The sequence below is a fragment of the Corythoichthys intestinalis genome, chromosome 15, assembly GCF_030265065.1.
Source record: "Corythoichthys intestinalis isolate RoL2023-P3 chromosome 15, ASM3026506v1, whole genome shotgun sequence".
Classification (NCBI taxonomy): domain Eukaryota; kingdom Metazoa; phylum Chordata; class Actinopteri; order Syngnathiformes; family Syngnathidae; genus Corythoichthys; species Corythoichthys intestinalis.
The window spans coordinates 9,016,712-9,039,686 of record NC_080409.1 but is presented as its reverse complement, the minus strand read 5'-3'; the positions used below and the strand labels follow the sequence as shown (position 1 = coordinate 9,039,686).

General features: G+C 38.8%; 1 protein-coding gene across 2 annotated transcripts in view; it reads right to left on the bottom strand.

The window, feature by feature from the left end:
* The window catches only part of kif15 (kinesin family member 15), a 46,390-nt gene extending 24,087 nt beyond the window's left edge, over window positions 1–22,303 (bottom strand). The window contains exons 1-17 of one of the 2 annotated variants that reach the window (XM_057859395.1): window positions 22,146–22,303; window positions 21,901–21,931; window positions 21,515–21,701; window positions 21,369–21,445; window positions 19,999–20,036; window positions 19,826–19,917; window positions 19,561–19,737; window positions 19,293–19,502; window positions 16,225–16,350; window positions 15,912–16,034; window positions 15,668–15,818; window positions 15,492–15,583; window positions 12,828–13,037; window positions 12,589–12,763; window positions 12,374–12,515; window positions 10,424–10,565; window positions 10,121–10,306 (exon numbers count right to left, since the gene is read on the bottom strand). In XM_057859395.1, the coding sequence (XP_057715378.1) occupies window positions 10,121–10,306; window positions 10,424–10,565; window positions 12,374–12,515; window positions 12,589–12,763; window positions 12,828–13,037; window positions 15,492–15,583; window positions 15,668–15,818; window positions 15,912–16,034; window positions 16,225–16,350; window positions 19,293–19,502; window positions 19,561–19,737; window positions 19,826–19,917; window positions 19,999–20,036; window positions 21,369–21,445; window positions 21,515–21,701; window positions 21,901–21,931; window positions 22,146–22,164 (2,178 nt within the window). In that variant the 5' untranslated portion in view covers window positions 22,165–22,303. The remainder of the gene's footprint in view (window positions 1–10,120; window positions 10,307–10,423; window positions 10,566–12,373; window positions 12,516–12,588; window positions 12,764–12,827; window positions 13,038–15,491; window positions 15,584–15,667; window positions 15,819–15,911; window positions 16,035–16,224; window positions 16,351–19,292; window positions 19,503–19,560; window positions 19,738–19,825; window positions 19,918–19,998; window positions 20,037–21,368; window positions 21,446–21,514; window positions 21,702–21,900; window positions 21,932–22,145) is intronic. The other variant, XM_057859396.1, reaches the window with a different exon arrangement.
* Between the last annotated feature and the right edge of the window lie 672 nt (window positions 22,304–22,975).

Genomic DNA, 22,975 nt, shown 5'->3' with positions numbered 1-22,975 from the left:
TCAGAACGCACCGGGTCTTCCATGAAATGCATTTTAAATTCCGCCATCAATTGAAAACAATGCTAATACAGAGTCAAAATGACGGACAAGTGGGCGGAACCATACAGCGAGCACGTGGTACATGGGTAGGCTCTATAGGCAATTCATTGATATATAAATAAGGTTTAAAAAAAAAAAGAAAAAGGTGAAAAGTTTTCGTTAATTTCTAATTGTGTTGTTTTATTTGTGTGCACCCTAGCTTTTACAGTGTGATTACATCAAGGATGGAATAAAAGTTGTAAACCATCAGTTTAAGAGACCATCTTTTCAATCGGGATGCTACACTAGTTAATTCTGTCAGCATTTGAACTCATTGTTTATTTGTGATTTATTATTGTTATTTACGTGTTTATTTGTACTTTAATAAATAATTTAAGTGTTCCAGTATGTTTTTTGTGAATTGATAAGCGTCAACAAAAATTTCATTGCTAAATTCGAAAACAAAAACAAAAAACTAGGGCTGTCAAAATTATCGCGTTAACGGGCGTTAATTAATTTTTTTAATTAATCGCGTTAAAATATTTGACGCAATTAACGCACCCGCTGGCATATTGCCTCAAACATTACAGCGAGGCCGTTTATGGACATTAAGAGTGAAGAGAATGCCACCGGCCGCTTGGGGGCAGCGCCGTTCCATACTCATGTTATGTCTTCTAAACGTGGGAGAATTAGTAGTTGTGAGACGTTTATGCTGTATTCACAATGCAATGCAAATTGCTATTTGTGCTCCACACATATTTCGGTAAGTTTTCTTTCTTTTAGTGGCAATTATGTGTCTCTTGTTTTATTTTGGGTAAGATATGTACAGATACAGTGGTGAGAACAAGTATTTGATACACTGCCAATGGGTTTTGGCAGTGTATCAAATACTTGTTCTCCACACTGTATATGTTATACAGTAAAGGCGAGTGGACACAGGCGCGCCGTTTATTGGCATAAGCTTCTCCTTCACAACAAACATAAGTATCGTTTAGTGAAAGCACAACAAAAATAATATTCCTATCTCTCTCAAAAAAAAATAATGTTCTCAAAAAGAAACGCACTTCAGTCTATAGTAATGAGGCCCTATTCTGACACACAGTTAAACAACAATGCTAAATAAACTGGCATTCCATATCAATTTAGCTATGCAAAATACACGTAAAACTTTTCACTCTATTTTTATTCTTATTATTATTATATTAACTCTACTTTTGATTGAAAATTTTACAAATTTTATTAACATGAAAACATGAAGAGGGGTTTTAATATAAAATTACTATAACTTGTAACCATATCATTTATCGTTTAAGAACTACAAGTCTTTCTATCCGTGGATCACTTTAACAGAAAGAATGTTAATAATGCCATTTGTGGATTTATTGTTACAATAAACAAATACAGTACTGATGTACAGTATGTTGTATGTATATATCCGTCATGTGTCTTATCTTTCCATTCCAATAATAATTTAAATAAAAATATGGCATATTTTAGAGATGGTTTGAATTGCGATTAATTGCGATTAATTACGATTAATTAATTTTTAAGCTGTAATTAACTCGATTAAAAATTTTAATCGTTTGACAGCCCTAAAAAAAAAACAACAAAAAAAAAAACAAAATTTTTTTAAATTATTAGATTAGTCGACTAATCGTAAAAATAGTCGGCTGACTAATCGGGAGAAAATTAGTCGTTTGGGACAGCCCTAGATGAAACAGTTTTAAAACTTTCACATGTCGAAAGTAGACAGAAGGCAACTAATCCAAAAACGGGAGCAATTTTAACAACTTTAACGTTGATTCACAACATTAAATGACTTCTAAACATACTAAAGGTTACTATGTTTTTTTGTTTTTTTTTTAAATGGAAAAAAAAAAAAAAACATGAAAGGTAGCACCAGTTACTTTGCCAAGTAAATTACTCTTACATTCAGGTAATTGAGTTAGTAACTCAATTACTTTTTGGGAGAAGTCATTTGTAACTGTAATTAATTACTTTTTAAAAGTAAGATTCACAACACTGGTCATAGAGATGAAGTCTGCAGAATGATAAGTGAAGAAAGCGGAGATTTTATTCTGCCAATTTGCTGCCGAACACAATTTGCCTGCAACTATTGCTGATCACTTCTCAGAATTAGCAAAAGAAATGTTCCCTGACTCAAAGATTGCATCGGTAAGTTAGTTTAATCAATTGACCTTTTTAATTTATAATTGGACACACTAACGAACTACCTTCAAGTCAAACTGAAATGAAGTGCCATTATGTGCAGCCATCAAGACATGATAAAAATTAGAGATGTCCCGATCCGATATTTGGATTGGATCGAACGCCGATATGGGCAACAAAAAAAAAGCGCATCGATATCGGATCGGCCGACAAAGAAAAATTCTGATCCAGACTTCCCATCCAGTTTTTTTTTTTAAAGTCCGGTCCGGGTTTTCCGGCACATCGATTTACATAATCCATTCCAGTTTTTGCTTCGGTTTCGCTAAAATCCAGTCCATATTTTACGGCACACCTTCAACACACTACATTACCGTCTCCCAATTTACTGAGAGAATATCGGTAAAAATGTCAGCTGTGTGGGATCATTTCACCTTAAAGCAGTAATGTGAAGTAATTTCTTCACATGCCAAACAGGGTCACAAGTAAAGTAATTAAACATTGTCCAACAAATAAAGCATGAAAAAAAAAATTTATATGTTGTATATTTGACAAAATAATCGCGTTTCCGAAGTTCGAGCCTGAAAGGGGACGAACCCGGAAGTGATACGTCACACCGGGAACACGATGGCACCTCCATACATACGGCCGCCATACAAAGCCCTTCAAACAATGATTCAAACAGCGATATAAGCGATAGATCGAGCGCAAGGGAGGAGATCCAAGTTTTTGAAGAGTTGGAGGAAGAAGAGGAGCTTGGAATTTTATGTTGGACCTAACATATATCAGCCAGACGCTAAACAGGATGCAAACAATGTGCCTAGACTACCTGACATGGAATGGATACAAGACCCATCGAGATTACAACATTGGTAAGATATGGGCTGTTATTATTTTCATGATTTGAAGATGCAGGCATTTGCACATCATTTTATGTTTTTGTCTATCTGATGACATTGTTAAAAAAAATAATAATCAGACTTCATGTTCATTTTGGCAGATCCGGCAGCTCTCGTGCATATAAAATAATAATATAAAAACGTTGGGGGGAAAGAAGGAGATGAGTCGTTGTTATATCTTGACCGAGTGACCCACACGACACCTTTATTGGCTTTTACAACTTTACTCAACATCTTGCCAAGTGACTCTGAACAACAACTTTTCTCTCTTTTAGTCAAGGAGTAAGGCACAAACAATAACACATCTAAATGACATGCGTAACCTCTACTGGTGAACTCCCGTATTACAACTAAATAATATCCACTATATCACAGTCGTCGATGGCTTTCTCCACTTTATTGTGGCAACAATAAGAAAACAAAGTGGCGTCTAATGGCGTGAGGAAATGTAGTTTTTTCACACAAGCGAACAGATTACAAAGCACCACTTCAGTGTTGTCCCGAGACTACATTTCCCATGATTCACTGCGTGACCTGCGCGCTTGCTGATTCGCTGCCAGACATTAAAACCAACATGCTTGTTGTTGTCACCTGTCAGCGGCTCTCGCACGTAAAACACAAACTAGAAGGCTATCAAGCGATCACCGTGAAAGAAACGCCGAACCGTACAAATGCAATGCAATGCTAGAAGCATGAAGGTGGAAATACATAATACAAATACAAATAAATTTGCACAAACTTACCGGCGGTGTGTGTCTCTTACTGCAACGTGACCATGAATTACCGCGACGCCGACCCACTTATGTGCACATCCACACCCCTTTCCCGATTGACAGTGGATTAGCCCTTTCGGACAAGATCGTAGATGACGCACAATTTAAACACGCTTAACCTAGCGAACGCAACAACAACTATGATCGGGGATTGCCACGAGTTAACTTTCGGCTAATGTCGGTAGCTTATACTGTTCATTCCACAACAGTTGGCAGCTCTGCTTTGACAAAGTCATCAGTCATCAATCCAAAAATCACACTTACTTTTTGGCAAATCCTTGTTCATAAGCAGACCGGTTAAGGAAGCAGGCATCTTCGAAGTGTTTGCAGCAGAGAACACTACTCGATGGCATGAAATTCATTCGCTTCGTGCGAACGAAAGATGTCCATTTACGTGCCCTGCTATCCTTTGGCCACTCATACAACTTTTCGTTTGTGTGAGAACAAAACATCGCCACACACTGCCGTGGCATCTTACCGAGAAGCAATGCAACAAACAATACTGTTCTATGGCGGACTTCCCTCGCACTTCCCGGTGTGACGTAATTTCCGAAGATTTCCGAAGATTGCCGAAGAAAAGCATTTTTGTTGTCAAGGGCGTTGCTATGGGTTTCTGGAAGGGTTGCGTAAAAAAAAATAATGAAAATATACTTATAACTGTTTAGCCATTGATATTATTCAAAAACATGGTTGGCCAACCTTACTTCACATTACAGCTTGAAAGGACGACAAAGACGAAGAGGCAGAGTGCAACATATGCCACAATAAAGTCAAGCGTGGTGGTAAAGCTGTAAGAAGTTTTAATACAACCAACCTAATCAAGCATTTAGCGAAATACCACCACAAACAATATAACGAGTATGTTAAGAAAACCGAAGACAAAAAGAAAAGTCCTACGCAACTAACAGTGGCAGTAACTTTGCCATGCGTGACAAACTGGCACTCGACAGTCCCAAAGCCCAGGGAATAACAAGAGTCATTGCCGAAGAATTCATTCTGGATGACGAGCCATTATCTCTCGTGAGTAAAGACGCACCATCCAACACTTAGAACCACGGTACAACATGCCCAGCCATCATTACATCCTTGAGCGATTCGGCCGTGGAAGATTCAAGAACGATTCACAAACATCCAAATTCAGATTATTGAAATATGTCAAGTAAAGCGGAACTAATACACAGCGCGGTCTTCGGGACGCAATGAGAAACGGACCACATTGCGTCCCGAGAGTAAACATCATGCTTGTCATAGACCCGGGTAATGCCAATGCTCAACTCACGGCTTTAGCTCAACTCATGCCGCTAGATAAAAAAAAAACACAAGAATACCTGACTGCTGCTGACAGTCGCTACAAACTACGTCAACATTGTTTTAATGGAGATAATAGATATCATATGTATATAGAACTAGATGACAAAATGACAGACTCGACGGCGTTAGCAACCCATGTATTGAAAACTAGATGCGTTAGTAAACAGCCGCCATCTTAAAGCAGGAGACTTCCCTAGTAGGCTGTTGTAGTGAACCTTCCAAGCGAACCTAATTAACTTTTTATCTAAAATACTCCTAAATCGACAAAATCTTGACTTGAATCTATCTTCAAAACAGTTTTAAAACTTTCACATGTCGAAAGTAGACAGAAGGGAAATTATGGAATAATGGGAGCAGTTTTAACAACTTTATCAGTTGATTGGCAAAATTAAATTAATTGAATGTAGTTTAAAGCTGCTGATACAAAATGGGGACTTGAGTATTTACTGTTTTAAAATGTTAACTTGATACTGAAATAGTTGTTTATTTAAACCTGAGAGGCTTTTTATACAATTTTTGTAACTAATGCATGAAACATTAAAAGCATCTAATATGGATATGTCCAAAGTCCGGCCCGGGGGCCAGATGCGGCCCGTGGTCAAATTTCATCCGGCCCCCAGCCTCTATCATAAAATCAATCACATCTGGCCCGCACACAGACTAAAATAAATTGGTCAGCAGTACTGCCACCAGCATATGAAGTAGCTTACACACTAAATGCTGCTCCTCATTTACCCACTAAAAGGCAGCAGCACTGTAAGCAACATTACCCCGTGTGACCCTTTACTCCCAATTTTCTAAATGGCGACAATCAACAAAAAAAGTTGACTGCGATGGCTGACGCTTCAAGGATAGGTGAAAATTGGACTATTTCTTCACTAAAATACGCAACAACCGAGTCTGCCTCATTTGCAAAGAGACAGCCGCTGTTTTTAAAGAGTTCAATGTGAGGCGATATTACCAAACAAGACACGCTGACCTGTACGACAAGATTACAGGCAGCAAGAAATTGAAGCAACTTGAAGCTAGTTTAATTTCACAGCAGCAGTATTTTGCAAGAGCCCAAGAGTTGAACGAGAACGCCACAAGGCTAGTTGCAAGATTGTTGAAATTATTACCGTATTGGCCCGAATATAAGGCGGCCCTGATTATAAGACGACCCTCTTTTTCAAGACTCAAGTTTGAATAAAAACTTTTTGAACATCAAATTAATTTTTATATAGAAAATAATTACAGTACATCTGAAACAAATGATTATAATATATTTTAGAGAAAAAACATGTTATTTTGCCTCCTTCAAATCTTAATATCTGAACATTTAAATATGTAAACAAAAGTGCAATCACATTCGTAAATGAATGGCTTCTGGTTTTTGAAATGTAAATAAACCAATCTATTGTGATAAAACAACAGAGTTGCAATAACTGCATTAACCATCAAAGTGAAGTCTTACTGTAACTGTAGTCTTGAAACAAATCTGAAAGGAAAAACATTGCAATAAAATAATGCAAACTGGTTAAACTTGAGAGTAGCTGAGATCTGTCATGACAGAACATCGCTTCAATGATATCTGGCGCCATCTAGCGCCATGAATGGGTATAATGTCTAGACCGCAAAAATAAGACGACTCCCACTTTTTCAGTCTTATTTCAATGCAAAAAACACCGTCTTATATTAGGGCCAATACGGTAATTAAAAAAGATAATGAGGCAAATGTGACACACAGAATGGCTTGCTGAAATTTGCTTAAATATATTGTTCTATGTAAAGGTTGTCAGACAAGGTCGGCCCCCCACATTTTTACCACACCAAATCTGGCCCCCTTTGCAAAAAATTTGGACACCCCTGATCTAATAGCTTGGGGGGTTTGTGGGATTTTCCACTGAGGTTGTTTGTGTGTTTTGCGTTTTTAAGACAGTTCACAATGTTATTTGCACATTTTACTGACTGACTATGCCATTTCTGTTTGTTATTTATAATGCTTTGTGTTGGTCACTGAATAAACAGGTCAGTTTCTTGTTACCAACCATTGTGTGTTATTCAAACTCACCTAATTCAGCTGGCTAGTTGTTATCAAGAGTACTAAAACCCTTTTCAACATGAGTCTGACAACTAAGTAAGGAGGCTAAATCACTTTAAACTTTAATACTAGTAAGGAGGCTAAATAACTTTAAACTTTAATACATGCTCAGATAGGCCGGTATCAGTATCGGCCAGTATTGGTATCGGATCGGAAGTGCAAAAACCTGGATCGGGACATCCCTAATAAAAATAGCCAAAAGTTCTACATACAATTATAACAAAAGTCACTGTTAAATTTTAATAATCATGATGTAGCTGAAGATATTGATTGTTCTTTGATTGCACCAGGTTATGTTACAATATTACCAATAAATTCATATTATTTAAAAAATTTAGTTTTATTTTTTATTTCATATTGCACGCTATATACAACGCTGTAAGATTAGTCCTCAATTTGTAAAGGCGTACGTCATTATTTGTAAGCTTGCTAACGGCCGCGGGTTGACGGGTATGAACAAGGGACAATAGATGGAAATTGTTCGTTTATATTGTGTCACATCAAATTACAAACAATTTGAAAATTTACACTGTCATTGCTTGCAAACCGTTAAAAGTACTGCGTATGCTGTCATGACAAGCCAGTGTCAGGGCTGGGGTGGGGGAGCCCGATAATGGTCTCTTGTCCCTGGGCCCCTGCAAGTCTGTTGAGAGCCCTGGAGACACAAATGCTAACCCCTTACCATGGCGAAAGGAACGGGCGGCGATACTACACTCATCAAGCAAAAGTAAAAAAGAAATGCGTTTCTTTGACGATGGAATGGCTGTCGCCGTAAGCTCCTCGGTGGCTGATGAGATCCGCCCGGAGTTCCTGTCCTGTTGTCGTGGATGACACGAGTCTACAACATCGAGTGGTTTGAAGTGGGAGCACACTTCAAACGGATTGGACACATACTAGTGATTAAAGATGGGAATTGAAATCCGATTCCAATTCAGAACCGGTTCCTTGTGTTTCGAGGCCTCGACATCACAATGAAAAAGCCTGAACGATCCCTTTAACGATTCCTAAAGACGCATATTGCGTTGTGACGTGTCTTGCTGTCCAGACGCATCAAACTAGCATGGCTCCAAGAACCACCCGATCCAAACTTTGGCTACACTTCACCAGGAAAGAGGGTGAAAATGAAAGGTTACGATGGTTTAGCACGAGCATTGCAGCCGTAAACATAACAATGACAGCACGTAGGTTCAAACGCTCGAAAGTGTCTTTACTTCACGAGGAAAAATTACAACAAAACGACTTGCAGTCTTGCAAGGTGGAGATAACTGCATCGGGAGGGAATAACACTGCATTGTCCTCACAGAGACGCTAAGGCTTAGTCCTGGCTATACAGCTAGCTAAACTCCCAAATGAGGATACAGAAGACGTTGGTATAATTTGCTGACTTTATTCAACCATCACTTGAAGAGTGAAACTAAAAATAGAAATGAAACAAATCAATTTCGTCCCCAATAACAAACAGGTTTGCATCAACGTAAATCAGCGATGATTAGCTGCTAATACGGTTAGCATGCGTTCGCTAGCATTAGCACATTGTTCAATCTACTACACAACTGGATTTAAGTGTCCGATCGCGAGTGGAAGCACACAACAACAACACAAAAGACGATACATACAGGTGTTGCCTCTGTAGATATTTTACAAACATTAAAAAAGAACGTAGGCTCGTAGCAGTGTTTCCCCTCTCTCACTAACTCGCCCACTCGCTTGGACGCGGCATTTCTTCTTCACGTGTAAACGCGCTCTTCTTCACGTGAGGAAGCGCAAGGGCGCCCCCACTTGAGCGTGAAAGCGCCATAAAAACGAATGCATTTCAATATACTGGTAAATAATACACTTTAACAGGGGTCCCCAAACTACGGCCCGCGGGCCGGATACGGCCCGCCCCCACATTTGGTCCGGCCCCTGAACAATACCAGAGAGCATTTTGAATTTTTTTTTTTTCTTAATAGTGTTATTTATTTTCTGGCCTTTTTCTGTGAAGAACTCAAATAGATAATAACCAAATAACCCTCTCTGATTAATAGTGTCATTATTATTTATTATTGTTATTATTATATTATTTTTATTTTATTTACTTTTGTTCTGTAAAGAATCCAGAAAGGGTTATTTGATTGCGGCTTTCTGAAAAGCAATAATTTTTTACATTTCGGCACTCCTGCAATCGTCACACTTTTTCTGTGTTCTGTTCAAACTGACCCCGGCCCCTCATCAGTTAAAAGTTATGTGGCCCTCACAGGAAAAAGTTTGGGGACCCCTGCTTTAACACATATTGCCAACGGCAGAACAACGACCTATATGCCAATATTCATTCATTCATTCATTTTCATATTTTTTATTTCTATTAGAAAAATGTTTCAGTAAAATGTTACACATTCTTGTGCATTTGCCACTTATTGCCACAGTTAATATTGAGGCTTTGGGCCTCTTTTGATCTTGTTGTGAGTTTGTAAGGTTGTGACTTCTGATTAAACTCGATGCCAATCGAAATGTTTGTTCTTCTTTTCCCCCAAATTAGAATCGGTAAGAGAATCGATAAAGAATCGAATCGTTAAGCAATATCGATAATGGAATCAGAATCGTAAAAATCCTATCAATTCCCATCCCTACTAGTGATGAACTCACAGCACAGCAGAAGGATAAAAATAGCTTTTTATTCTGTTTATTTGTTGTTTTGTAGAATATCCTAGAGTGATTTGCTGATAATTGTTTTATCGCCATATCGTGAGATTGTTATCGTCATAAACCATATCGAGGTCAAACTTCAACCAAGTCACACATGAACTCATTTTGACTGTATTATGCATAAAATGAAGCCAAAAAACTGGGGATTTTAATGGAAGGGGACCTTTTAGAGGAAATATTGTGATTACCTGCACTTGACGCAGTTCTTCAGTCAGCGCCATCTCAGTCGTGTCTGAAGGGGGCGGCTCAGCCCAAATGTCAACTGGATTGTTAACACTACCGTTCAAGTGTTCTGGGCTGGACAGCGGTATAGGACGGGAGCGCAGGTAGGCTTTGGTGGGAGTAGTGAGAATCTGATATTTCAAGACGGAAGACTTAACAATATTAAAAACATTTCATTATGACGGTGGAGGGAAAAAAAAAGACTTACAATATGTTTTCAACTGCTTAGGTCTCCTATGAAATGACTTTGAAAAAGATCAAAACCTCACCTTTAAAGTTTCAACATGAATTCTGTTCAACTCAGAGACTTCTTGCTTTTTGTAGGCATTAGTGGCTTCCAAGATGTTCTCCAAATACCTGTTGGACTTGTCAAGGTACCTTTTGTCCGACTCCAACTGAGACATCTGCTTCCTTAGAAATACACAGACAAAATATATGGGTCTTTTATAGTGCTGCAACGAGTAATTCAAGTAATTGGAAAAAAGCTTTGAATCAAATTTTGCTGCTTTGAGTATTCGTTTAATTACAGTGGTGTTGTAATGGTTTGTTTTGAAAGTGTTTGCATTTAGTTTTATTGATTTAGGTGGATACACTGTCCTCTAGTGGAAACAGTGAATATGATATAAGTCATTTAACATGGCTGAAACCAGCTGCTCCCTGTTAAGACCAAAATAAGGTAAGTTTTTGTTTGAGCCCATATGTTTTTCGTAATTTATTTTATCGGTATATTTAGCTCTTTTTTTTTTGTGGGAATAGGTGTTTGAACAATTTGTTAAGAGCATTGTGTTTATTTTTAAAAAAAACTAGCAATTTATTAGCTCATTTATTTTATTTTTTATACCATTTGAGGCTAAGCCCTGGTATTTCTCTTTAAATGAAAGTGCAATTCTGCATAGTTTAAAGCAGGGGTCCCCAACCTATTCCACAAAGGCCCACTGTGGGTGCAGGATTTCATTCCTACCAAACAAGATGACGACACTTTTTCCCCAATCTAGTGTTTTACAAGTGCAATCAGTTGATTGCAGTCAGGTGTGGCTTGTTTTAGCTGAAGCCTCATTGGTTCAACTGTCTCTGCTGGATCGGCCAGAACAAAAACCAGGACCCACAGTGGGCCTTGAGGTTGGAGACCCCTGGTTTAAAGAACCCCTCAGATTTTTTTTTTTTCCATATTCACATTCAGTGCTATTTGACAGTGCAATCTTAGCAAGCCTTTGTTTTACAGCTCCAAAAATGTATTCTGAAACGCATTAAATGTTCTTAATCAGATTACTCGAACTAAATAGTTAATAAATTAATCGACTACTAAAATAATCGATAGCTGTAGCACTAGTCTTTACATTTCATTTACTTTCATTTTTTGGAAATGCTAGATTATTATACACTAGTGGACTGAAATCTACACAGACTTGGAAACTATCTTTGGGGAATGTCTCCCTTTCAAATTTGAATGCCTGTATTTGGGTGATTTGATTTTGGGTGAAAATTGGTTTCTATCATTTTCCATGTGTTGTGACCCAGGCCAGAAGTTGACTTTTTTCATTTTGGCCAGTCTTTAACCATATGGATCCATGCTAAGTGTGACACGTGTCCCCTCTTTAAAAAAGATAAAATTTTAAGTAATAACTGCAAACTGTAAGCTATCGCGCTGACACTGCCATGAGCATTAATGAATGCTTATGACAGATGTCATTTTGTGTCATCCGGCAAATGATCTCACTTTTGAATGGATGTAAAAGTTCCCAGCTGGACATAAACGGAGTTAGTGACATAATTTGGCAGATGACACTTAATGAGATCTGTCATAAGCATTAATTAATGGCAATGACAGTGTCATGTCATAATTTTGACAGTCTAATGGCAGTCTTATGACGCCGCTGTCAAAAAAAGTGTTACCTATTAACCCAAATAAATCAACAAATAAGCCGCACAGGGTAGCAAATATCAGACTTTGAGTTTGAAAGAAAATATTTATAGTGATAATGATATCGACTGATAAGAAAATATCTATTGTGATAACAAATGTCTTATCACCCAGGCTTAAATACAACTGTGTAAAATTTCATCAAAAATTCATCCAGCCATTTCGGAGTCCATAGGGAACGAACACGAACACCCACGCACAACCCCATACCCAACCCACTCGCGTTTAGATGTTCATGATTTGTTATTTCTTTATTTAACCTAGTAAGACAGTTGGTCTAATGACATTCCCATCATACTTAGTGACTTCCTTGTACTCCTCAAACGCCTGCAGAATGGCAGTGAAGTCGGACTGCTTTTGAAGCAGCTGAGCTTTCAGTTTCTCCATGGCGGAGACGGTAAATACATCAGTCGCCAAGGAGGTCGACGCATTGGCTGGAGCTGTAAAGCAGTAGGAGATGTGTCACAAACACTCTGGAATAAACAGATAAAATTTAATGTAAATGAAGCTTACTTTCTGTGGTTTCAGCCTCCATGGCCCTCTGGAAGTCATCTTCCAGCTCTTGCGCAACTTGCACTGCTTCCTCTTCGGCTTTTATCACCGACTCGAGGGAGCGAAGCTGACGATTCTCCTCTCTGAGGCTGTAGTTCTCGGCTGCGTAGCGAGTCATCTTGGGGTTATGTTCGACCTTGAGAGCAAACGTACTCATGATATGAAAGCAGTATGTAGTTAGGTTCGAGTAAAGTTTCTACCTGGTCTCGTAAAATACTGATTTCTTCTTTTAACTGTTCAATGAGAGCCTGTGACTCCATGTCTCCTAGAACACCACATTGTTCTTTGAGTTTTTTCTCCAGGCGACTTATATGATCCTCACGGAACTTGATGATCAAGCGACTGGAGTGGATGAACTTGTCTTTCTGAGTCCAGGCTTCTTCCAGCTGAGATGCCTTTTTAAGCAAAACCTGTGGGCACATTGGTGTAATAGTTTTGAAAAACGTCTGCAGTTTTTCTTCCTTGATATCAATTAAAGGTCGACCGATATATTGGCAGGCCCAAATCTGAACTTTTTTCAAGATCGGCCATCAGCTGATATACAGCCGATATGACTGGATAACTTTTATGTTCACTGTATAACTGGTGATCTTTCGTATAAAAGTGGACCGTTATATCGGGCTGATATATATATTTTTTAAGACGAACCGATATACAGTGGTACCTCGACATACGATCCTCTTGACATCCAACATAAAATGTGACTGGTCATGTTTCGACTTACACTATTGGCCAAAAGTATTGGCACCCCTGCAATTCTGTCAGATAATGCTCAATTTCTCCCAGAAAATTACAAATGCTTTGTTAGTAATAGATAGAGATAGATATTTATTAACAGACTCAAGGTCCAAAAACACAACACAGTAATCGATTAAAAATAAATAAATAAAAATAAGAATAAAATAGGCGGCACGGTGGCTTAGTGGTTAGCACATCTGCCTCACAGTTCTGAGATCAAGGGTTCAATCCAGGGCTTCGGCCTTCCTGTGTGGAGTTTGCATGTTCTCCCCGTGCCTGCGTGGGTTTCCTCTGGGAACTCCGGTTTCCTCCCACATCCCAAAAACATGCATGGTAGGCTGATTGAACACTCTAAATTGTCCGTAGGTATGAGTGTGTGCGTGAATGGTTGTATGTCTCCTTGTGCCCTGCGAAACAGCACCTGTTACTTACCTGTGGCACATAACGGGTGGTGGCAATAACTAAATCACACTTGCAGCCTGTTAAAACGGATTAAAGTTGACTCAACCTCTGTCCTGTGTCCTTGTGTGTACCACATTGAGCATGGAGAAAATAAAGAAGACCAAAGAACTGTCTGAGGACTTAAGAAGCAAAATTGTGAGGAAGCATGGGCAATCTCAAGGCTACAAGTCCATCTCCAAAGACCTGATTGTTCCCGTGTCTACCGTACGCAGTGTCACCAATAAGTGTAAAGCCCATGTCACTTTGGCTAAACTCTCAAGATGTGGACGGAAAAGAAAAATTGACCAGAGATTTCAACGAAGGATTGTGCGGATGGTGGATAAAGAACCTCGACTAAAATCCAAAGATTCCAAACAAGTTCAAGCTGTCCTGCAGTCCGACGGTACAACAGTGTCAAAGCCGTACGATCCGTCGGCGTAAAGAATGAAAAGGGACTCTAATTCACTCTATGTTAGGACACCCAGGTAGACCCCACTTCTGACCCAGAGACATAAAAAACGCCAGGCTGAAGTTTGTTAAAACTTACCCGAGAAAGCCAAAAACGTTTTGGAAGAATGTTCTCTAGTCAGATGAGACAAAAGTAGAGCTTTTTGGGAAAAGGCATCAACATAGCGTTTACAGGAAAAAATAAGGCCTTCAAAGAAAAGAACACGGTCCCCACAGTCAAACATGGCGGAGGTTCCCTGATGTTTTGGGGTTGCTTTGCTTCCTCTGGCACTGGACTGCTTGAGCGTGTGCATGGCATTATGCAAACTGAAGACTACCAAGAAATTTTGCAGCATAATGTAGGTTCCAGTGTGAGAAAGCTAGGTCTCCCTCAGAGATCACTGGTCTTCCAGCAGGACAATGACCCAAAACACACTTCAAAAACACTACAAAATAGCTTGAGCTTCTAAAGTGGCCAGCAATGAGTCCAAACCTGAATTCCATAGAACACCTGTGGAGAGATCTGAAAATGACAGTTTGGAGAAGGCATCTTTCAAATCCCAGAGACCTGGAGCAGTTGGCCAAAGAAGAATGGTCTAAAATTCCAGCAGAGCATTGTAAGAAACTCATTGATTGATACCGGAAGCAGTTGTTCACAGTTATTTTGTCTAAAGGTTGTGCTACCAAGTATTAGGCTGAGGGTGCCAGTACTTTTGTCCAGCCCATTTTTGGAGTTTTGTTTAAAATGATAATGATTTTCTTTTTCATTCTCTTTCTTGTTTTTTCATTGCAAGCAAAATACATGAAGATATAACTACCAAAGCATTTGTAATTGCAATCATTTTCTGAGAGAAATTGAGCATCATCTGACAGAATTGCAGGGGTGCCAATACTTTTGGCCAGCAGTGTATGTGGTAATCTATGTACATAGAGAATGTGGTTTGACAATATCTTGTAAATGAATTCCTTCCCAACACACACACACAACAAAAATCAACGAATCGCACGTGGTTGAAAGTCAACTGTGATTATACACTTAGCCAGTAGATGGTACCGTGCACACATTAAGCTTCAAGCAAATGAACTCTTTGTTGAACTCAAGTGGTTCAATGCCTTATCGGCCTTTGAAAATCTCCCGTTGTCAACTTATAATATTAATAGAGTACATTTAGCAGTCTCTTCCTTTGTAAATAGGTCAAACGGCTCATTAGCTTAAAAAGAAAGAGAAAGCGCCATACCCTCTTCTCTTCTTCTCGCTTCCTCCACAAACGGACAGCAGCCATAAACTTGGCTTTGTACAAGGCAATATTTTTCATATCCCCGGAGGATTCTGGTGAGACAAGAACATTTGACATTTTGACAAAATAGCAGAATTGATGAAGTGCATTATACAAAATTGCGCTATGAGAATTACTGGAGATGGGGAGCTCTGTTCCTCCTGCTGTGACATCTTTCCCATCATCCACTTGGTGAGACGAAAGAGCCTGAGCGAGCTGCTCTTTCAGCTTCTTCACTTCAGCCTGTAGCTGTCTCACATTTCCTTGTGTGTCCTCGTTGACAACGGCCTGTAAAAGCAACAACAAACTTTCTGTAAAGTGCTTTGAAGTCAAATCTGGTTTGACTGTGGAAAACGTGGAGTTGTATGATGACAGCCACACCTTGTTCTTGATCAGCTTTGCTCTCTGGGCAAATTGGAGAGTTGATAATGTTTCCCCAAAGCATTTTGATCCAGGGTGAACATTTGCTATAATATAGGTCTGTGCATTCCCTCCAAGGGAGTCCTGAAATGTCAGAAATTCTTTAATGTTTCATAACATCATGATGATGACAATTCCTGAAGGAGCACATTTTACAGTGCAGAGACTGCTGTAGTGTTTTTAATTTGATTGTAACATTTCTATGAGCTTTTTTTTTAAAAAAGCGAATACCCATTGCCGCACCGTTGCAAGAAATGGTCCTTTAACGACTCACCCGTAACAGGAAGGTGAGTTTGGAGTCTCTATAGCAAATGTGGCGATTCCTCCCATTAGAAACGTCAACCAAAGCCATGATCACCTGACCAAGGCTCATAAGGGAGCGATTGATACTGCTGGCCTCCTGTAATAGACGCAGAGAGCAACGCAGAATTCAGTAAGGACAGTGGTCAAAGATAAGTGTGGGCCATCAAGTCGATGGCACTGGCAGCCATTCAGTGATAGACGCCCAATCCGGTTTGATTGGAAGGGAGGCCAGTGATCATATAGTGTCAGCCTCTCCAAGTGCCATTGTTGTTTTCGATGATGAGAAAGAAAATGTTTCATGGACGACCAATTTTATCGTGATGATGACAAGCTAAAAACGTGTTTTGGAAGATGAAAACCTAACGAGACAACTGCCAGTTTTCGTCTGACGAGACGAAAATGCGACAGTTTCTGTTATATATTGACAATGTGTGACATGTTCTTATTGTACAGGTATGTGTAGTTACTGGTTAGCCTTCATCATAGCAGTGTTTGGTTGTTACTCATGTGACGTGCTGCCCCCTACTCCCCAACACACACGCAATGGTGTCCTTTCCAGGCTCCAGCCTTGCTTGTTTTTTAAACGCACGATCATATTTACTGTCTTACTTTTGCAAGAGAAAATAGGCAATGTTTCTAAGCCTATAACCCATTCACTCCCAGCCATTTTCATCGGAGCAAGGCCCTTCGCTCCTGGCCGTTTTACTGGATTTTGACTGATTTTGTAAGGCCCACAGAAAATTCTGTTGTATTGCTATATAAACATGGAACCCACCAAAAGAAAGATTGGACTCCCTGCTTTCAGCAGAAAAAAAAGTTATTCTTTAGAAATGACCATTAGAAAATAGCTTAGTTTGAGCAATTTTCTAATTTCTAATGAAAAATCGGAGAAATTGAGCTTTTTGTGAAAGCATACATTTCAAACATAAATTTGACTAACACAGCTATTTTTTGCTTTAGTTACATCTCAAACATCTGAATAATGTTTTCCTTTTACAAAATAAGATGAACAACAAGACAAATAGAGCTTTTGATAGCAAAGTAACAATTTATTTACACATAACTAACTGAAAGATGACGATGTTCCGGCCGCGACAGTCGGTTAAACTTTTCCCTCATTGCCGCCTGTCTCATAAAAATGATTTTTTTTTTTTTGAGTCTCTGCGGGCTCTGTTCGAGAGCAGCACGGACTCACAGGCATCGTCCACTGCGCTAGTGGTCCCAGTCGTTCTGCTTGGTCGTCCGCCGCCTGGCATCCATTCGGTCGTCCTCCGCCGGCGCCCCAGCCGTGCGGCTTGGCCGTTCGTTGCCTTTGAATCGGGTTGCGGGTCTTACCAAATTCACTACTGCCCTCCAGTGGCCAGTTTTATTGCCTTAAAATGGATTTTCAGCTTTGTGATTTGGAGCTAAATTGAATCAGAACCCAGAGATGTCTCTTTTGGAAAAAAAAACAAAAAACGTAAAGGACGTACAAATATGTCTTAAAGGTCGGTGATCACCACACACTAAATGTAACTCGTAGTGTTAGCATAGCATTCACATTCGCGCATTAGCATTAACTTTAGCATGGCGAGCATCCTTTTAAACTTCTGGACAACTTTTTCAACATACAGTTAGTGGCGTCCAGAAGGGTATAATTAATAGCGTACCGCACAAATGCTATTTTTAGACCGTGACGTCGCCATCATAACACGGAAGTGGGTCATTATAGACATGTCTTTGCATACAATCCATGTTATTTCTGCTTGTTTACGCCAGTAATCTTTCAAAAAAAGAACATGCTGATCAAACACTGCTGCTATGGAACTTGTAGAAACGACACTAGACATTACGACATATGAAGGATGTTTCCTTCATACGTTTCCCGAAACCAAAAACTCCCAAAAATGTGAAGAATGGATCAACTTGCGCGGACGTTCAAAAGACCAGTTTAACGCCAGTAAGGTGAAGCCATTAACATTTCATATGCAGTAAACAGGACCATGGTCCTACAGAAGACGAAGAGGTAAGCCATTTTGATATTATTTTTTTAGCGTGGCGTTTTACCTTGCTGCTTCTGTCTGACAATAGATGACCTGAAAAAAATCGAAATGGTATTTGACTGCCACTGTTACCTTTTCTGTTGTAAAAAAAAAACTTTAGTAAGGGGGAAGTGTAAATAAATTATAGAATTAAGATTTGTTATTAATGAAAAAATTAAAAGTGTTCGTTGGCTGTCACTGAGTAGCATTTGCGATCGCTACACAAAATTAGCAATATAAATTGCCCCCAAGAACGGTCAGAGATGTAAAACAACCAGAGGATATAATATATAGGACAGAGCATATGATGGTAAAGGATAGATTGTTGAAACAGGAGAATGTCATTGTCAGTGGCCTAAGGCAAAGCACACAAGGAAAAGGTGTCGATAAAAAGAAGCTAACTCTGGATCACATCGGCTCTTTTTCTCGTCTTTTCAGCCCTCGACACTCAAGCCATCTCTTTCACCGTATGTTCCTCTTCCACATCTTTACCAGTAAATTTGGCAACAGGGAAATCATTTTCGGACATAATTGGTAGGTTTACATCTCATAAACTAGTAAACATCTCGTTCGTACACTATTGCCATGCATTTTACTATTAGGGACAAACAGGAGGTTGACGCGCCCAGTAACAATTGCTAACGTCATGAATATTAATGAGCAAAAGTGACGTGTTGCTTGCGGTACGCCACTGAAAATAATGTACTTTTTCCTCCTGAGTGTTTATTATCATCCCAAAGTTGGAGTTGTCCTTGGAGACGGTTCAATATATGATCATCTGTACAATTGAAACAGTTTCTGTTTGTCAACAAAAACTAGACATTTTTTTTCTGGGTTTTCGTCGACGAAAACTAGACGAAGAACACATTTTTAAATGACTAAAACATGACTAGGACTACTCAGTATTTTCGTCCAAAAGACCAAGACTGAGACGAAAATTAAAAGGGCTGCCAAAACGAACACTGATTCGTAATATAATAGTACAGAATGAGCCTAGAAGCCAAGCGAAAATCTTCACCTTAAGCCTAGACCCGTCAGTGTGTGTGTCTTTCTGTCTCTCTGAGCCAGCCAGATCAACCAGGTTGAGCTGAGACCTTCGAATGTTCACCACTTCATTGATGGACTCCTTGGACTCGAGAGTCATAGTAAACACAGCATGAGATCGTGAAGACTCACGGTTCATTGAGGTGGAGGCCACACGGCGATTACACCAGCCACGAGACAACACCTACGAGTGAAAGAAATAGAAATGACAAATACTTTTTCATTGAATGACGAAGTCCTACCTGGTATGCTTCGGCGGCATTGTTGACAAACTTCTCCACAGCTCCTTCCACAAACACGCCTTTCTTGATGTTTTCTCTGACAAAAAGGCTAGCCGAGGCTGTGTCCAGGAGGTCAAAAATTTGTTCATTGTAAATCTCAATAAATGAACATTTGCAGAGAAAACTTTTGGACTGAGACTGGAAGGGAAAAGATTGGAAAATTGTTGTCATAGAACAACATCTGTAGTTGGTGTTGATAATGATTAATTAGGCTGTTGACCCTTACCACTTCTCTGTTGATGAGAAAGAACAAGTACTCAAAACTGCGAGGAATAACACCCCGCATTTCATCTGTAAAGTTGTCCGAATCTGAAGGTCCTGGCAGCGGCATACCATGGCTATATTACGACTGCATATTTACAAAACTAATAGTACAGTCAATTTAAACTGAATTCTTACCTAGCATCGTGAACGTTTTTCCCGATCCTGTTTGGCCGCTGGACAAGAAATAACTCATTAGTACATTAAAAGGGAGATACAGCTCTTTGGAGAATTTATTTTATAGTGATTTGTAATATATAAAGATAATGAGAACAGCAAAAACAGTGCCTAAAACTTCAAATTAGGGAGTTCATATCTAGACATTTTTCTCGGTTTTGTTGGTTATGTGGCTCAGTGGTAGAGCAGTCATTCCCCAACCCAGAGGTTGTGGGTTCAATTGCCCGCCATGGTCACCTCGCCTAAGTATGAGAAATGAGCATATATAGTGTCAAAGTTCTTTGAGTGCCTTGATGGTGAAGAGGCGCGATACAAGTGTAAGTCCACTTAACAAAACCCCTTACGGTAAATACACAAATATGATGCACTCATGTATAGTACGTCCAAAATCACTTTTCAAAGTTTTTAATTTGTACTCAAGCATTCTACAATTCCACAAATTGGTGACCTCAGTGAAGTTGGCCCCCCATCAGACGCAAATTTATGTCAATCATTTATGCTGAAGTGATGATGTCACGTTACTGCAAAATGGAGCCAAAGTGGTGGCGTTCGTTTGTGAAATAAGTAAATAAATAATTTGTAATAACTACAAAACAGTGGCAGCCCAAATGAAATTTTACAGCACAAACTAGCACAAACAAACAGCACCAATTTGGGTCCATTTTGCAATAAATGGGGGCAGCGAATGACGTTATCACTCGAAATGAAGATCTCAATCTATGAAACAATAGCAGAACAAAGAAACATTTTTACAGCGCAAATGAACAGCACCACTTTGGGTCCATTTTGCAGTAAATGGTGAGGCTGCATTACATCATCGCTATAAATTAAAAGCAAAATATCTACAAAACTGTTGCAGCACAAACAATATTAGTTTACAGCACAAAGTACAAATGACAACTGACACAATTTTTAGCCATTTTTTATCAAAATAGGGTCGAGTTAACCTCAGATTGCCCTTTAAAAGAATTGTAAATATCTAAAAAAAAAAAAATAGTAACAGTACAAACGATACTTTTTACAGCACAAACTTACAACGAACGATTGGCATCATTTTTATATAAATTTGCGTCTGATTGTGAGCCAACTTGTCAGATGTAAATTGCTGGAATCCACGCTAAAAATAGTGCACCATATCTACATTCTAATCTATATTTGATTATTTTTTTCTCAAAAAAAAAAAAAAAAAAAAAAAAAAAAAAAAAATCTATTCTGCTAGGAAATAAAAAATGTGACTTTAACATTCCTTTTACATGACTGTATGTCTTCTTAAAACATACGCTATCGATACATTGCATTGTAATATACCATTGATAATTTCATCAACTTACTATGCAAAAATGGTTCCATTGTATCCATTTATGCAAGACTCCACAATATTCTTGCCCACGCTGGAGAACACAGAATCCTATTGGAAACAGACACAAGGTTTGCAACACAAGGACAGTACAGCATTACGAAGCTAAGTTCCCCAAACCTGTGTCGTATCCATGTCAGCAACATGATCATAAGTGAAGGTTCGCGGCTCTGGTTTGGAGAGCAAGCGTATAGTGTTTGGAGAGGTGACTTTGAGACACAAGTTCCGCTCTCCATCTGTTGTTAGCCCGGTGCCATGGGTCAGAGGTCGTACTCGGACGAAAACTTTGATGGAATCGCTGTCACTGCTGCAACACCCCAATATTTACAAAGTTACACACAGCTGTCTCCAGTATGTTGCTTTAAGTGTAAAGTAGATTTTTTGTTTTTGTGATACGACTGCATTTTCATAATGACTGTAATGTGTTTTATGGGTTCCGTGGTAGACATGAACATGTATGATTTGACACAAACGAACAATATTGTATTATAGTGAGTCCCATTTACCTGCCAGACAATTGTTGAGTATCGACACCTCCTGGAAACAAAAGCACATTGACTGTTCGTGAACAACTTTCACGACAAAGATTTAAAAAATAATTATTAAGTTAATTGTCATTGTTAATCATTACATGAATCACATCTTTAACTCCCGTAGACAGAAATAAGCAAATAACAAATAATTCGCTCACAGTAGTGTCCATTTAACTAGCCCTGTCCGTTTAGTTACAAATTACTGCTATATTTATTACCTTTCCCAACTAAATTCATTGTTGACGGAGTGAAAAGATATCCGATGAAACGTGGGAAAAAAATCCAAAATCTTACAAATCCATCGGATTAATTGTGAGCGACTTTATTTACAAGCAAATTTGGCGGGCAGGTCGCATTTTCTTCCTGCATTTCTTCTTCGCTGAATTTTTAGCCGTAGAGAGACTCTACTTAGCTACATACTGCCACGCACCGTTAGTGCAGGACAGCCACAAGCTCACAGCAATAAAGGGGGAAATGAATAAAAAGCTGTCAAATCGTTTAAATAATCATCTTCATTGCGTTCTAAATTATGTTATTTTGAAATGAAATGTATTCAAATTATTTAACGGCAAATTTAATAACAAAATTCAGTTTGAGTTGACTGCCAGGACGCCCCTTAGGGCCGTCAATGGCACTGAAACTTGGTTTAAATGAATTTGATCGTCATTGGCAGACAATGATTTACTACGACATTAAAAAGATGTTTTGTTTTGTTTTGTTTTTTTTTTTAGGTTTTTTGGGGTAATAATAAGAGTGTACAGTATTTCTGTTTTTATTCATTTAATTAATTTTGCTTTAGTAAAATGTTGATTTATAATTTTATCTAATTAGAAACTATAAAATTATGTCATACAATAAAAGGGTCACCACAATATATTATTATTTTTAAAAAATACAATGGGGATTAGTAATTGAAAAAAAATAATACAATTATAATTGAGACGTAATTGAGACGAGACCTACAGTATGTTGTGGACATGACATTTTAGGTCATGTAGGCTACACCAAATTTTTTTTTTTTTTTTTTTTTTTTTTTTTTTGGCCACAC